We start from the raw sequence: 16,957 nt of genomic DNA, 5'->3' as shown, positions 1-16,957 counted from the left end.
CTCCATTGAGTTTTCAATGGCTGATTTCTCAGCAGTTGACAGTAAAAGCATTTCTTCTGACGTGTCTCTGGATGGACTCAAGCCTACAGACTTTGGGGAGCAGCTGAATGGTGAACTGACTGCATCACCCTGGGACTCCAAGTCAAGAGCTGGGTGGCAGCAGCTCAGAGAGTGCAGGAGGGTAAGCCAATCAGCCACACTCCTGTGGAGAGCAATGAAGCGCCCACTGGGGCTAGACCATCAGATACGAAGGGGAGAAGCGGCAAGACTGAGGGTCTTAGGTGCTATGGTGAAGGAGCGTTGCATGAATTTGTAGGGTGGGCATTGGGCTGCCAACTGTAGTTCCCACTGGCACCAGTTGCTACATGGGAGGAAGATACGGCAGTCCGCTCCTGTAAAGATGGACGGTCTCAGAAACCCTATAAAGGGCTGATAGGAGTCAGAACCGGCTCAATGGCAGTAAGTCTGGGCTTGGGGTTATGTGATACGTTTAACCGAAGCTTCATTTAGAGATCACAGAAGCAGTTGAGGCCAGAGCACACCATTATGTTCTGCAGAATATTAACTGATGGGAGTTTATTGTTGTCAGGTGCTGTTCATTGATTCCAATGCACAGTGACCTTGAGTGGTGGAGCTGGCTGTAATCTTCACAGAAGCAGGTGGCCACGGGAGCCAGGTCTTTCTCCCGAGGAGCTGCAAGGTGGGTGGGAGGGAGAGGCTTCAAACCTCTAATTTCCAGGTAGCTACCAAGTGCTTCAGCAGTGCGCCCCCAGGGCTCCTTCTAGCAGCACAGGTCATTAGAAAGGACAGACTCGTGAGCAGGAGACCTGGCCAAGAGTCACCACTGTTATCCAGAGTCTGTAGCTGTGTTACATTTTATTGATTGAAATGTGTTCTTGTCAGTTTGGGAAAGGGAAAGGGTGCTCTTATGCTGCGCCCCACCCCGCTCTCAATCTCCACTCCTTTCTTTTATCGGGGAAAAGCTCAACATGGGCTCTCCAAACGAGTGTCAAAATGAAAAGGGAAATGCACCACCAAATCTCCTGTGCATGCAGTCAAGAAAGCATGCTTTGTTGTATCAAACAAGTACACTGAGTTACCTGGAATGATAAGAACATCTTTTTCTCTTTCATTCAAAAAATATCCCCTGAAGTCGTCTTAAAGTTAGTTAGCTTGCCTGCCCAAGAAAAATGCCCTTTAACCCCAGTTTGTGTGGGGTCAAGTTTACAGTTCATGAAAGATGGGGCTGATGAGTTTGTTAATGAGAGAGGAGACAAATGGTTGTACAGCTGCAAGAATGTAACCAGGGTCACTAAATTGCACATGTAGAGGCTATGTTTCCCTATGCATGCTCTCTGCAAAATAATACTAGGACAATCTTCCCTTTTCAAGAAGAAAGCAAGAAAGCATGCTTTCGTGTCAAATCCCCACATTGTTTAGAAGAGGCTCTCGGCTCTTCTCGATTCCTTGCCCACTTAGCTGGAATACCAAGAGTGTGAGCTTTGACCTTTGAAAATATGCATAAGAACAACAGTTATTACCAGACCCCTTCCAACACTTGTGTTCTGGGTTTGAAGGTTGAGGACCACAGTCTCATGTCCATAATCACATAGTCTCATGTAATTGGCAAAATTCCCCCAAATCGTTATCTGCATGGGGAGTTTGAGCAGTGACTGGAGCCTCAGAAGTTTGTGAGCAGCCATCTGAGCCACACCCCAGCTCTTGACCCACCAGGAGCCAAACAGTAAGAAGGTAACCAAAAGCGCAGAGAAGCTGGAAGTCTGCCAGAGCCACAACCTCATCGTCTGTGAGACCAGACAAACTGGATGGTGCCCAGCTACCCCCACTGACTTCCAACCAGGACTGCTGTAGTTGGTCTCACAGAGAATGGGAGAAGAACATGGAGTAGACCTGACATTTTTATTAAACAAGAAAGAAGTCAGATACACTGGAACCGTAGAGAGCAGAGGACCCCTTGAGACTAGCACCCCAAGATCCTCTTTAAGACTCTACCTGAACCTAACCAAGGAGGTTTCAAATCTCCCCTGATAATCTTTGAGTAATAGAACAGAGTGACCCCCAAACCAAGGGTATTACTTGTTTTGTTTTGTTTTTTATGAAACACAAGTTGACCCTGAAGTTTCAACTGGCCAGTTCAACATGTGTTAGATTCTAGTTAAAAGTATCTTTAATATACTGACAAGGCCAACGGAGTCAAGCCGTAATGAACAATAGGGGAGGGTCAATGAACATCATTCAAGCTAATTAGCTGAATTTTTGAAACAAGAATACCAGGCTCACAAAGCCATGATGGGCCAACTGGTGACCAGCAGGTGTGTTCATTCTGAGGCCCAAAGTCTTGCAATTAAACAATACTGTTCCCATTATTGGACTTTTTAAAAGAAAACTGTTATTATGGAAAGGGCTGCTTTTACACAAGGGATGATGTTAACAGTCACCAGTAACTCCATCTCGGTGCTTTGAGCGGTGTTCTTCTAGGACAGTTGGAGCGGCTGGGTGGCTTCTGGGGACCACCTAACCTTCTCCTGCATTGTTGAGATTGCCTTCTCAGTGTGGAAAGGAATTGGCCCAAGATTTTCTTCACATGTAGCCCAATAAAGATCACTTTCCCTATTTGGTGGAGCCTGGGGTGCGCGAAGGTAGCCTGCTTCCACAAAGATGGCAGCAGCCTTGGGTGCCTGACGGGGCAGTCCCACTCTGTCCCACAGAGTCACAGTGAGTCAGAATCAAGCCGACAGCAATCAGTTGGGTTTGGGTGTTGCCCTCTGTAGCATTCTCTCCCAGGCCCATCACTCTCTGTTCTTCGTGGAGAGCTTACGGTTTTGATTCTCACTGCAGCACTGTTGATGACCTCCAATGTAAACCTCTAGCTTGGACCTCTGTCTTGGTCTCTAAATGCAATTCAAAAGGAAAGTTGAATGTTCTTACATGACGACCCAGAAAGAGCCTTGTAGCTCAGCGAGTGTCAGTGCTGATCCAGAAAGGGGTCTGGGCATGGAGGTGCCTGGGGCAAGGGGAAAGCAGTGGGCTGGATCTCCTGCTGCCTTGGCATCAGCTGCCATCCTTGCCTCTCATGTAGACAGACAGCTTTGAAACAGCGAGGCATAAGAAGAGGGAAAACAGAGAACAAAATAATCTTGCCATCACTCCCCATCTCTTTGGAGCTCTCTGCTCTCCGGCCACCTGTGTGTCAGCCAGGAAGAAGGCCGGCACCTGGAGAATGAAGAAGCTCTCTTCTACAGTACTGTCCACACCCCATCCTGCAGTAGTGGTCACTAAAGTTAACCGAAGCCCACTACCACCAAGTCTATGCCAATGCACAGCCATCCTATACAGGGTGTTGGAGACTGTCCATCTCTGCAGGAGCAAGGAGACTCAACTTTCTCCTGAAGAATGGGTGGTGGGTTTGAACTGCCAACTCTGTGGTTAGCAGTCCAACACTTACCCAAAAGAGCCACCAGGGGTCCTTGGTCAATAAAGCAGAAGACAGAGATGTGGGGAAATAAGCAGAAACTCGGAAGCAATGGATTCTCCTGTATGCTTATACCAAGGCACCCTCCACCATGGTTGATTGTTTGATCTCAACTTCCCTAAGGACCCCCCATGGTAGAACAGATATTCAACATCAATATTTTTACTAAGGGCCTGTCTTATATTGCTAATAATGTCTGTGCCTGAGTCCACCATTACCCTATACTATTAGTTCCACTTTAGAGACACATCAAGATGGCCTTACCAGGTAACCGGATGGGCTTCCACGGGGCGGAATTTGGCACGTAGGCATGCTTCGTGGCGGTGACGATCAGCTGAGTGCCCAGCTTATACGGGAACTTGATGAAGGCCACACCATCTGTCCCTGAGGTGCCAGAGGCAATGGAGACCTGGTTGGTGAAAATCTCAATGAGAGCGTCCGTCACCGGCTGATGGGTGCTGGCGTCACTGATGTGGACCTTCAGTGTCACTTCTGGGAGAAGGGAAAACACAAAAGAACACTTGCTATGAACAAGGAAACTTTTTCAGCAATTCAGGATGTTGTTAGCTACTGCCAAGTTGTCCCAACTCCTGGTGACTCCTTGCAACGCGGACAAAATGCTGCTCAGACCTGCGCCACACCTAGCACTCCTCCACGCCCAATGTGGACTGAACCACGTGATTCACAGGGTTCTCATTTTTGAAAGCAGATCAGCTGGCCTTTCTTTCTAGTCTGTCTTAGTCTGGAGGCTCGGCAGAAGCCTGTTCAACATCATAACCACACACAAACCTCCAATGACAAAGGGTGTTGGCTGGGTATGAGATGTGTTTAGCCAGGAATCCAACCCACGTCTCAGTGGAAGATAGGAATTCTACCACTGATCCTCATGCATAATTGTGATCAGCCCACTGCTATGGGAGTTGAATTTGATCCAATAGGGCACAGAGTTTCCCAGACTGTAAATCTTTAGAGGAGCAGACAGTCGTACCATTCTCCCCCGGAATAGCTGGAGGGTTTGAACTGCTGACCTTGTAGTTAGCAGCCCAATGCTAAAACTATCAAGTATCCATATCTTGTAATAAGAAGTCGAAACATGATCTGCTAAGACAATGTAGGTCTACATCTGAACTATGAATCATTTTAACCAGGGAAATAAATTCCCCTCTCAGAAATCCCTGTTGATTTCACATTTTCTTTGAAAGCATTGTCTGTCGCCAATTACTTCCTTTCTTTCTCCAACCTGCTTGCACCAGCAAATAACAGAAAGAGCAAGTCTGCCCCTTTAAGACCCTGGGCACCAAACACAATACTCTCATCTTTCTCAAGGTCACCAGCACACACAGCCGAAAGTTTCACCTTGGCACAGGCCGCTAGAGGAGGGGCACTGCAAGCTACGAGACGGGCAGCCACCTCCCTGCACCGTCCTGGGCAACAGGGACAGAGCAAGCCAGGGTCTTTACGCTGGCAATCATGACTCTAAAGCTGGAAACCATGAAACTTAAAATTATTTGTAATAACAATAATACATCTGCAAATGGGAGGACCCAAAGAGAGGGGTCAGAGAAGACTAGAAGGAGGAGGAGGACGAGAAGGCGAAAAGGCTTGAGAACGGAGATGAAGTCAATTCTGTGCTACTGGCACAAAACAGATCATGACTGTGCGAAAGGAGCAGGTCCCGAGACATGCTCAAAAATTAAAACGGAATAGATGGTTTGCACTTATTTGCACGATGAATATTTACTGAGCTCCCACTCTGTGCCAGCGATTACATTCTCCACTTCTAAACAAAAGGTTGGCAGTTAGGATCTACCAGTCTTTCCTCAGATGAAAGCAAGTGACTGAAAGAGTTTCAGGTTTGGAGACCCCAGGGGGCGTTTCTATTCTGCCCTGTGGGGTCCCTAAGAGTCTGAATTGACTGGGGCAGTGGGTTTGGTTCAGGCAGTGCACATAGCATTGGGGAAGACGTGTGAGTAAAAAGGCAAGCACTATGCCTGAGGGGAAGTTTGGCACAACAGAGGCAGTTAAGGAATTTGCTTGTGAAAAGACCTAGAGGCAAGAAACAGCCTTGCTCAGAACAGAGATGGGTCTGAAGAGCTGGATTTAGGTGGGAGGGTCATGGAGCCCACATTGAGAGACAGGCTAGAGAGGTAGATAAGGCCGGATAGCTCAGCTGATTCCTTCTTCATAGCTTGTTCTCAGGCTTTGCTGAAACCTGTCCACTGTGGGGGACCCTGGCTGGTATCTGAAATACTAGTGACATAGCTTCCAGCATCACAGCAACACAAAAGCCAGCCCAGTACAACCAACCAACGGACAAGTGGTGGCAAGGCTTTCTAAGCAACCCAACAGGTTGATTTTTCGACCTTCAGGACAATGGGAACAAAGGTGTTAAAGAAGGGGGCGAAAATCCAATTGGTGTGACAGAAGTATCTGACCCTGGTGAAGACTGGATCAGAGGAGGCAGGAGACTGAACATGCAGGTAAGGGACCTCTGTCATAGCCCAGGAAAGAGATGACGGTGGGCAGCAAGGACCCTGATTCCAGAATGATCTGGAGGAACAACTGAGAGGAGTGTCCTGCTCCAACAAGGCTTCTCTGCTCAGGTGGGAGGGGAGTAGGTGGTGTCCAGAGCACTCCTGGTAACCTGGGGGAGGGAGGCAGGGCACGGGATAGCCAAGAATGGCAAGATGATCAGGGGACCTTTGGTGTCTAGCTCAGTGAGTGTCTACCCACAAGGCTGGCGAAAGGTGACAGGTGGCTGGGTGAGCAAGCCAAGAGCAAGGAAGCTTGAGGGTGCCGGGAGGAAGGTCAGAGCTGGGTCTCCATGCGGCCCAGCATTAGATATTGATAGATAATGCACACTCCGGGGTTAAGCCCAACCCACCAAGTACTAGTCCCATGGCTTTGAGCAAGCACCTGAATCCCTCTAGGTCTCCGTCTCCCTCATCTGTAAACTGGGAATGCTAACGACGCACGTCTCCCAGCATTGTTGAGAAGATCGGAGGAGAGAATGCAGGTGGAAACACCGGGCATAATGCCTGATAGGAACACACTCACGGACTCCATACACTGCTATTGTTGTTATTCCAGTGCGTCTTTGAAGGCATTCACAACCACAGTGTTAGAGGGACAGGGCCCAAAGAGAGGGGTGGAGTGGGAAAAGGTATAAAATGCAAGGGATGAGTCATCCCTCTCAGCATAGTAATACCTTTGGGCCCAAAGCTCAATGCTACATTGGAAGGGGGGTCAGGGGAGGGAGGGGGAAGAGGCAACACATCAGAAAAGAATTTCTTTGGTTCAAGAACTTCCACTTTGGTCACTTACTAGCCACTTGTCTTATTTACGACATTAATGCAACCTTCTCCATACTGGACATTTCAGTCAGTCCATGAAATTTTTATGTATTGAAAATACATTTCCATGTACCTATTTTCTCATGTATTGATTTCATACATTTCTTATCCAGGTGACCACTGAGAACAGCCAAAGACTCTCAGACCCAGGTACTAAAAGATTTCCACCTCCTAAGTCTTGCAAACCCTTTTACAAAGAAAAAAAATAATAGACAAATGCTACAGAAACCCAGGCTGGCTCCAAGAAGGCCAGTTGCTCTGGAGTTGATCCCGACTCACGGCGACCCCGTGTGTGTCAGAGTGCCTACCCCACAGGTGTTGTACTGGCTGAGTTCTCAGGAGATTACCAGATCTTTCTTCTGCGTTGCCTCTGGATGGATCTGAACCAACAATCTTTTGTTTGCACTACCCAGAGACCTGTATCATCATACCGGAGGAAGCCATGCCCAAAGGGGGAAGAACTCGACCCCAGGCAGATGTGCTCAGACATGAACTAGAGTCAATTCCCTCCATCCTTACTAGGGCTACCTTCATGCCGACTTGCTGATGTATACCCCCACCCCCCAATCCAAACACCCTTTAAAACATTAATAAATCATTTTATTGGGGGCTCGTACAGCTCTTAAAACAATCCATATACCAACTGGATCAAATACATTTGCACACATGTTGCGATCTTCATTTTCCATACATTTTCTTTCTGCTTGAGCCCTTGGTATTAGCTCCTCCCAAACACACTTTTTAGCTTGGCCTTTCTCATCTCAGGGAGAAATTACACTAAGTTATTCCAAAAATGAAGTCAAGCTTCATTAATAGTCACAGAGTGGAATCCTCAAGAACAGGGCAAGTGGGAGGGCGGCATTGATGATTTATGCAGTTTTATGGTAATGCAGCATTTACTAACAATTGGGATGACAACATTTCTCCTCTCCTCTCTGTGTGCTAAGGGGGATTAACAGTAACAACTCCGCAAACCCACTGCTGTGGAGTAGATTCTGACTCATAGGGACTGGACACAGGATTTCCTAGGCTGTAAATCTTTACAGGAGCAGACAACCTCATTTGGCTCCCATGGAGCAGCTAGTAGGTTTGAGCAGCTGACGCTGCAGTCAGCAGCCTAACACGTCATCCACTGTGATACCAGGGCTAAGGTAGTTACGATTTGGGGCAAAGGGTGGAACTGAAGAATTTATGAATAAGCAAAGAACAGAGGCATTTTGACTGTTACCCATGTCCTAGATTCTACCACTTGAATTTCATCTAAGGTAGTACAGATAGCCTGGTTTCTCTTCTAAAATTACAATGAGACCTGTCAGGGCACTCGCTTTCCCAGGTCTCAAAAGTTTTCCGCCTTTGAGAGTGCAGTCTTACCATGTTTCTATCACTCTTTTCAGGGGCATATATTTGACTTTCCTTCTCTGACAGGTTTCTGCCTTACATGGATGCCATGTTTTGCAGATTTTATTGTGTCCATCTGGAGGGAGATTATTGTGCCATCGCTTTGGATGTGAAAGGAGAACCTAACATGGTTAGGTAATCATTACAAACCACTGGGCTACCATTTCTTATAGGAGAACCTCTTAGATCATCCATTCAAGAACAAGCAAACTCATTCCCAACAACACAATGTCTGCCAGGGAAACAATCTGATGAGGCGGTGAAGCACTATTGACTGAAACTATTCAGATAAAAAGAAGATCGTATAAATGGCCACAAGACTCCCGATGCGTTGAGATTCACTATGCTTCTTTGCTGGTCAGCACTCTTGCTAAACGGGGGCCTCTGAGCAGCATGCTTTTACTCTCCGCCCTGCACAACCACCGCGGAGTCCTGCTGGTTTTGATTCTAAAATCAAGTCTCAAAACAGGCCTTCCTTTTTCCCCACCCTTGTTAGCATTGCCCTCTTTTAGCCCCCATAATCTGCCACCCAGACTGCTGCTCAGTCTCCCAACACAAACTGCTACTGTCTTCAGATGAGACCTCTGAGATCAACCCTGGACACCGAGCCCACAGAGAACCTTCGACGACACTGATCTGACCACTTCTGCCTCCCTCCAGCTCCTCCCAGGACCCACTCCCTAATCACCAGGCAACTCGGCCTGGCACGGGGGCCAAATCTAGACTGATGCCTATTTTTAGGGTCCCTGAACTAAGAATGGTTGAAAACATGGTCGCGTGCCATGTGAACATTATCTGCAATCTCACTTTCATCTTCCAGCAATAAAGTGTCACGGGTCCCCGGGCCCCGCCAGTCACTTACGCCTGGCCGATGGCTGCTCTGGCGCGACAATGGGGCCATTCAGCATATGCCTTGGAGACTGTGGTTACGACCCAGGCTTCTGAGCCCATAAAAGCCTAATATATTACAACTGGCCCTTTAAAGAAGGTTGTCCACCTCTAACCTAGAGGATGGAGTCCTGGGTGGGGTAATGATTACACGCCCAACTACCACCTGAAAGGTCGGTGGTTCCAAAGCACCCGGGGGTGCCAGGGAAGACTGGCTTTCAAAGGTTGTGTGAAGCTGAGAAAGCTCTCTGGGGCAGCGCCACGAGTAGGCATCAACGCCATGGCAGCTAGCAACACCCCCACCGCCCCAACCCAGGATGCACTGTCAGGCCCCTCCAGGGTCAGACTGCCTGCCTCACAGACACCCCACAGACGTTTTCTATTGACACTTCCTGTCTTCGGAGGTGATGTCTCTCCACAGCGGTACTTTCATGCGGCTAATTCCCATGCATTCCTTCGCCATCTCAAAATCTACTCAAGACACAGAACTCTGGACGCTCAACGCTGGACCTTCCCCTCATAGAATCGGAAGCCCCCACCTTTGTCCTCAAAAATCCTCCGCATCCACGAACATGGCTTCTGGGTTTCTGTTTCCGAGCTGACAATGGGCCCGCTCTGGGCAGCCCTGGGGCGTAGTGGTTAGACGTTGACTGGGCCTCTACTCCCGTCAACAGGTGCCATCTCGGACACCCACAGGGGTCGCTGTGAGTCAGCAATGCCTTGATGGCAGCGAGCTGGGTAGACGATGGTGCTCAGAGAGGACACAACCCCTGACCTTGAGGAGTTTTCCATTTGAGTTATTGAAACAAATAAATATCCAAGTAAGAGGACGAACTGGGAGGAGTGCCCCAAAGAGGCCTCTTCCAGGGGGCGTCAGGTAATCTCTGGCACGAAAAGCGACAGAGGCGGGTGTGTGTGTGTGTGTGTGTGTGTGTGTGTGTGTGAAAACCCCAGTGGGTCTGAGTTGGATAAAGCCTGGTGAAGCCGGAGCTCTGAGCAGAGGCCCTCATGCCTGAAGCTGAACAGTCCAGATCATGCCTTACAGCATGCTGTGTGGCCTGCAAGCCCCCTGGGAGTCTCCTTTGAGGTACCCTTGAAGCTGTGTTATATGCTTTTCCGTTTTTCAGTATATGAAACCCAGGATGGAGGAATATACACGGACAGCAAGTAGAATAAGGGGTGCGGGGCGAGGGGGGATACAGTAGTGGGGGTGGGATAAAAGGGAGAGGATGTCAAGGAGTCCATGTAGACAAAGAATGTTTGGAAACATTGTGGTAGCAATTGTACAATTCTACTTGGCATGATTGACATACGAAATGATATATGTATTGAATCCCAACTGATAATAATAATAATAATAATAATAATAATAATAATAAACAGAAGCATCTCCTTTTGTGAAATTCAATGTCACGACCTTAACATCTTATCTGGTATCTACAGCCCTTCCATAAGCATTTGCACAACACCTGGATGCCGGAGTGTAACTACGTCCGCGTGCTGAGCTAACCAGTAAAGCGAGGAGCCTTCAGCACTGTCATCGGGCGCCTACATGTAAGTATAAGGGAAATTAAAAAAAAAAAAGATTGAAGCTACGGAAGGCACCATTCACGTGCCCAAGAGCCACATGTGGCTGGTGGTGCCCCTCTTGGACAGCACAGATAGAAAGTATGCATCAGGGCAGCGAGTTCCAATCGACAGGAGGTCCTGACAGTGCAGGGCAGACTCTCATCTCCTCCGTCAGCCACGGCCCGAGCACTCAGGACAGCGCCCAGCATATATAAGCAACCAACAAGCATGGTGAACTAATGATGACAACTAATAGCGAGCAGGCATTTCTTATTAGCACTTGGTACATGACCTAGTCGCTCTGCTTTCTGTTTTTGTTGCTGGCGTTTTGTTTCTTACTCCCTACTGCATGATATAAAGGCTAGCACCATTCACTAGAACAGGCGTCCTCAAACTGCGGCCCGCCAAGGACATTTATCCAGCCTGCCGGGTGTTTTTGCCCCATTTGTTTTTTCACTCCAAAATAAGATATGTGCGGTGTACATAGGAATTTGTTCATAGTTTTTTTTCTAAGCTATAGTCTGGCCCTCCAACGGGTCTGAGGGACAGTGAACTGGCCCCCTGTTTAAAAAGTTTGAGGACCCGTGCACTAGAAGAATATTAACTAGTCCAGGCAATCCACTGATTGCTATTAGTGAGATCAGTCACTGTACGCACGAGAGTAGAGACGGTGAGCTATTCAGACTAGAAGAAAGGAAACACGGCTCCGATTTGAAGGGGTTGGGGAGAGAGGTGCTAAGACTAATCCACACCAGACCATCAGCTTGAGTGTAAAGAGCAGTTCGACTGGGTCAGACAGAGTGAAAAGAGCTGAAAGGATCCACAGAGCTAGAAGTGACAGTCCAAGTTGTTGCTGTTGCTTTGAAAAGGTACGGCACTGTGGAATCGGTAGAGGCACCCCGGTGTAGGTACATACTGGATGGATACTGGTGCTGATGGTGGTTCATGGAATTCCCCGGGGAACTGTTCCTTGGAAAAGATGAACGTTGAAGCCGAGCCCGGACATCTGCCTACCTTGGTGGCGAACCCCAGTATCCTGTGACTAGTCTCTCCCTCCACCTGGGGATGCCATCACAGCGTGAGTTCTGCTGAAGGGCCAAGCCTGAAAGTTCCTTTCCCCATCAACTCTTAGAGCTCCGGCAAAGAAATGCACGTTGGCCCTGCTCCTCAGAAGGCTCTGGGCAGAGTCAGGAAGCGGAAAACCAACCGCCAGGGAGCTAATTCTTTCTCCGCCATGACTCAGAGGTCTTTTGCTCTTGGCAAACCCCCTGAGCTTGGCTCTTTGGGCACAAACCAGCCATTTTAAGTGTTACCAATAGCATCTGCTTTGTGGGTAGAAAACTAAACATGATCTTTGGGTCCAACATCATCTTTTAGTCATTTCCTCTATCTCTGCCACAGATTTAGAACTAAATGCAACAAGACCGGTTCAAATTGTTGGCTTGGGAGAAGGCGCCTCAACACAGCAAGTCAAGGGCAAACATAATGACAGAGGCAAACGAAGGAATGGTGGCATGTCGGTTACAAGCACATGGAAGAGCCCCACCCACGCCCCACCCCCGCCCCTTCAATCAAGACCGAAGCAGTGAAAGGGCCACAAAACAACGCTTATCATGTTGAAGGGGGGGGGGGGGTTCTCTTTCTTCTCTGATAGGAGCCTGGACCTTCCGTTAGTTTCTGTCAAATAACAAAATGAGGCACTGATTTCCTAACTTCTCATGCCAACTCCCAAACCAACATTCTCCGTCTCTCTCTCTCTCTCTTAAAACCACCAGAGATGGTCATCCGAATAGCCCTGCCCAGACAGAAGCATCACACGGGGGAGAGACGGAGAAACAGGGGGTGTTCCAGAATACAGAGCTCGCTGTGGCTTTCATGGGAAACAGCGAGGAAGAACTCACACCTTCTTTACAACTCTACCCCTGAAAGGACGGCTTCACACACTGTGCCCTTATCTTGGAGGAGAAAATGAAGTTCATGCACACCATCTTTTTGTTAACTTTTCATCTGTTTCTGCCAAAGTTTTTGGCTCCTTTGATCAGCATAGGCGCCCTGGTGGCATAGCGGTTACTCTTTGGGCTGCTAATCACAAGGCCAGCAGTTTGAAACCGGCAGCCAAGCCTCGGGAGAAAGGCGAGGCTTTCTACTCCCATAAAGAGTCACAGTGCTGGAGACCCACAGGCGCAGCTCTTCTACCCTGTCCTGTAGGGGGAACAGGAGTCGGCGTCGACTCGATGGCAGCGAGTTTGGTTTTTTAATCAGCTTTTTTAACATTCTCCCAACCTGCCTTTTTTTCTGAGGTTTTAATTCTTTTTCCTTCCTGTTGGGTGTTAACAGTTGGTTTCCTTCGCAGCCTATCCTAGAGGAGAACCCAGCATTTGCTGGGCTGGACCGAAGGGGAGCTGTAGAAAGAAGTCACTTCCACCAGGCAGCTCAAGCAACGGCTCCTGTCCCCAGATGCCAGGAGCCCCTGGGCTGCTTCATCCGGCCAAAGCAGCTGAAAAAGGAGTGAACCGACGAAGCCTTCAGCACTAGGATGAGCTATATTTAACCCGCATTCTGGGGCATTGTAATAGCCTGCCTTCTCTTTGTAACACAATAAAGGATTTCTTGATCACGCAAAAACATTTTCCAAATGAAAAGTAATTTTAAGTGTTATCAGAGCCTTTGCTTTTATTACCCCATGCTCCTTGGGGGTACAATTCGATAACCACCTGCATGTTCCAAGCGTTTCCATGTCTTCGTGCAGCAACTGAATTCACACATGGAGATGTGTAGCTAATGTGCTAAGGGCTGACTCTCCAGCCACTGATTTCATTTCTTTTATAAACATAGCTTTCTCTACCTCATAATCTGGTGCAATTAGAGGGCACTTTATGCTACACTAGCGTTAGCTTGTCATTTGGCTTCTCCAGGCCCCCAGAGGGATTGCGTACCTTAGGTTGTTGGAGTTGATTCTCTTCTCGAAATAAGAGCTGTAGCGGTGTAGTGGATACGCAGTGAGCTGAGATCCGCATGGAGGGCAGTTCAAAACCACCAGCAGCTCTGAGGGAGAAAGGCTGGGCTTTCTACTCCCGTAAAGAGTTACAGTCTGAGAAACCCACAGGGGGTCGCTGTGAGTCAGCCTGGACTCCATGGCAGTGAGTTCAGTTTGGTTTGGTCTTCCAAGGAAGCTTTTTCTTTTTATACCTAAAAGCTGCTCAGACAGCTCAATGAAAACCTGCTACAGCGTGCTCGCATGCTATTACAGTAGCTGCACCAAAGTCACCCTTGGGTGTGTTTAATTCTGTAATACGCAGTATGGTGCTTTCTCTGCAATGACCACGCCTCCTGCCTGCCACTGAGAGTTGAAAAAAGGGCAAATGGGAGGGAGAGAACAAGGTTGCACAGAGCTGGACGTTTCCTGGCTTCACGCTGGCCCCTCGGCAGCTGTCCTCCATGTAAACGCCTTTTGCTCTGGATTGTACCACGCACCGTCCTCCTTGTGACGAAGTGCCAGTGAGTCGATGTGCCACGTCGACCCCACATACACAGGAGAACTGCCCACTGTGGTTCCTAGGCTGTGGGGCCAGATCATCAGACCTTTCTTCAACGGAGGTTCCAACTTACAACCCTTGAGTTAGCAGCTGGATTCTCCTCCTTTGCAGCACTCGGTCCCGTCCACGTCTCTATTGATCTGTGCTCACAATGTTGGATACAGAATCCCCACCCATGAGGGGGCCCCCTCCACTTTTTAAATGCGTCCTTTTCATTTTCAGAGGAGGATGGTGCTCTCTAGACTTCCACTTGACTTTCACTCAGAGAAGCATGCTGCCGCCCTGGGAACTCCCAATACCACTTTGTGTCTTTCCGGGTCCTACAGACTGGCGACTGACTGCGATGCTACACCTTACAAAGAGACAGCTATGTGGTAGATTCAACAGCTGCCACTTGCGTTTGGAATAGGAAAAGAAGAGGTTTGTGCAGCCAGTCACTGCGTGCTGTTCATGTGCCATGCCCACCATCTGCATGGCACGTGCCTGGAGCTTCTTCCCTACTGTAGTCTCGATGGGCTCTGCATACAACCTGCATCCGCTCACACAAACCCCTCCTCTCTCTCTGTGTGTCCCATACATGCACTTCTGTCTGGGCAGGGCTACCTGGCTAGCTCTGGGCAACCAGTGATACTTGTTTTCTCTTTATAAGAAAGTTGCATGAGATCAAATTGATAGTCAGATTATTAATAGCTTCTGGTCCACATCACCAAGTTGTCAAGAATGTTGACATACACAATAATAAACACAACATATACAGAAATTATGATGCAAGCGGGTTTTAAAAGTTCATGGAAAAATGGAATTCAGTGACAACAGAATTTCCCTGGAAAGCCCCCGGGCTGATATCCATGTTGATATATAACAATTGCCCTTTGATTAGTTTCAAGTGACAGGACACCTTTCTTCCCTTAAACACTCAATAATGGAAGTAGAAACTCTAATACTCAAATACTAATGACTGCCTATAAATTCTTAGCAAAGTACCCACTTAATGCGCGTCTATCAGCCAGTGACTACCCTCTAGAGGACAGCTGCTAATGGGGCTGGCTGAGGCCGGGCTGTACTTCATTCAGTTGTGCACGGAGTCCTCCTGAGGTGGGGGCTGAAATGATAGCAACTAACTAACAACAACAACATCCAGTAACCACTGAGTCAGCAGAAGAAGTCCGTCTCTGCTACAGCCTCCTGTACCGGATGAGGCTCTCTGATGCTTCCGGAGCAACTGCAGACTAGTGACGACTTTCTGGCAACTCATACCCCGTTTCCCCCAAAATAAGACAGTGTCTTATATTAAATTTTGCTCCCAAAGATGCGCTAGGTCTTATTTTCAGGGGATGTCTTATTTTACCATGAAGAATACGGTACACATTTATTGTTTATTTTTTTATTAAAAGAGATCTCGCACTTCCTGTCTGCTCCGACTACGCTGCAGCCAACAGTGAGCTGTGCGGCGGTGCCTGCCACTATGGTCCAGAGTCCAGAGTTATGGTAGCTTCAGGGGGCCTTATTTTCGGGGAGGTCTTATTTTCAGGGGAATACCTTATATTTCAGCGAGAGGCAAAACTGTAAGTAGGTCTTATTTCAGGGGGATGTCTTACTTTTGGGGAAACAGGGTAGGTTAGTTAGGCAAGTGTCTCAGGCTAATCCAACATAAATGCTGACTTACCTGCTTTGACCGTACATCGTATATTTATAATCAGGTGTTCACAGGCATAACTAATTTTCCCATAAGCTCCCCTCAACAACAGTTGACTCATCAGCTGTATGTACACCTGACAGCAAGGTGAATCGGTACCACCAGTCCGAATTTGGTGGTATGGGGACTTGCTTAGATGGAATGTTGAAGTCCTGCGTGAAAATACGCTGACTTCCTTTTGAATTTTGGAGAAATTCTTCTCCAAAACATTTTTGGAAATTGCTTCTCTAGAAAAATTTCAAACCAATTTAAAATAAATGACTATTTTGGTGGCTCAAAAGAAATAAGAAGTGATGTAGTTAGTGTACCTCCAAATCAAACCAAAGCTAACCAACCAACCAACCAACAAAAAAAACCTCCAACCAACCAAACGCACTGCCATCAAGTCAGTTCTGACTCATGGCAACTCTATAGGACCGGGCAGAGTGTCTCTGGCTCTCAGAGACTGCAGCTCTTCACAGGAGTCGAAAGCCTCACCTTTCCCCCTCCGAGGGGCTGGTGGATTCCAACTGTTAACTTTGAAGTTAGCAGTCCAATGCATAACCACGACACCACCAGGGCTCCTACTGTGTGTGTGTATCTATCTGCATCTAAAGATAGACATTTTTAATAGGTTTTGGTCCAGGGCTAGGTGAAGAGCAAAATCACATGGCATTTATTTTGAATAAAGAATGCTTAAGACCTTTATTATTATTTTTTAAGCAAGTCGTTTTACTCTCTTGTAAGAGAACATTCAGAAAGTGCTAAATGAGGCTACCAAAATGATGTTAAATATAGTCAGAGAAAGCTGGGGTTCCAACGTTAGGAACTTCTCCATAAAAATCAGCGCATAAACTTTAACCTAACAAGATGGCTTTCACGATGTATACATGAAAGAGTAAATATGATACAGAAAGTGTTTACAACGCTGCACATAGTAACTATAACTACTGAACGAGAGCATGATGATAATAAAATAGTGTGGCGGTTACCACAGCCGGTGTTGGTAGGAATCTCTCTACAAGAAACACTTCAGTGTTCACAA

The 16,957-nt window shown here is 47.7% G+C and overlaps 1 protein-coding gene across 1 annotated transcript in view; it reads right to left on the bottom strand.

The window, feature by feature from the left end:
- Window positions 1-16,957, bottom strand: part of FAM171A1 (family with sequence similarity 171 member A1) — a 120,931-nt gene that overhangs the window by 70,440 nt on the left and 33,534 nt on the right. Inside the window, exon 3 of the mRNA XM_045285630.1 lies at window positions 3,758-3,985. Within this exon, the coding sequence (XP_045141565.1) occupies window positions 3,758-3,985 (228 nt within the window). The remainder of the gene's footprint in view (window positions 1-3,757; window positions 3,986-16,957) is intronic.

Source organism: Echinops telfairi, unplaced genomic scaffold, assembly GCF_000313985.2.
Source record: "Echinops telfairi isolate 266 unplaced genomic scaffold, ASM31398v2 ScPeMD7_7474;HRSCAF=8512, whole genome shotgun sequence".
NCBI lineage: Eukaryota > Metazoa > Chordata > Mammalia > Afrosoricida > Tenrecidae > Echinops > Echinops telfairi.
Note: the sequence above shows the minus strand (reverse complement) of the source record. Positions and strands in the feature narration are given on the sequence as shown.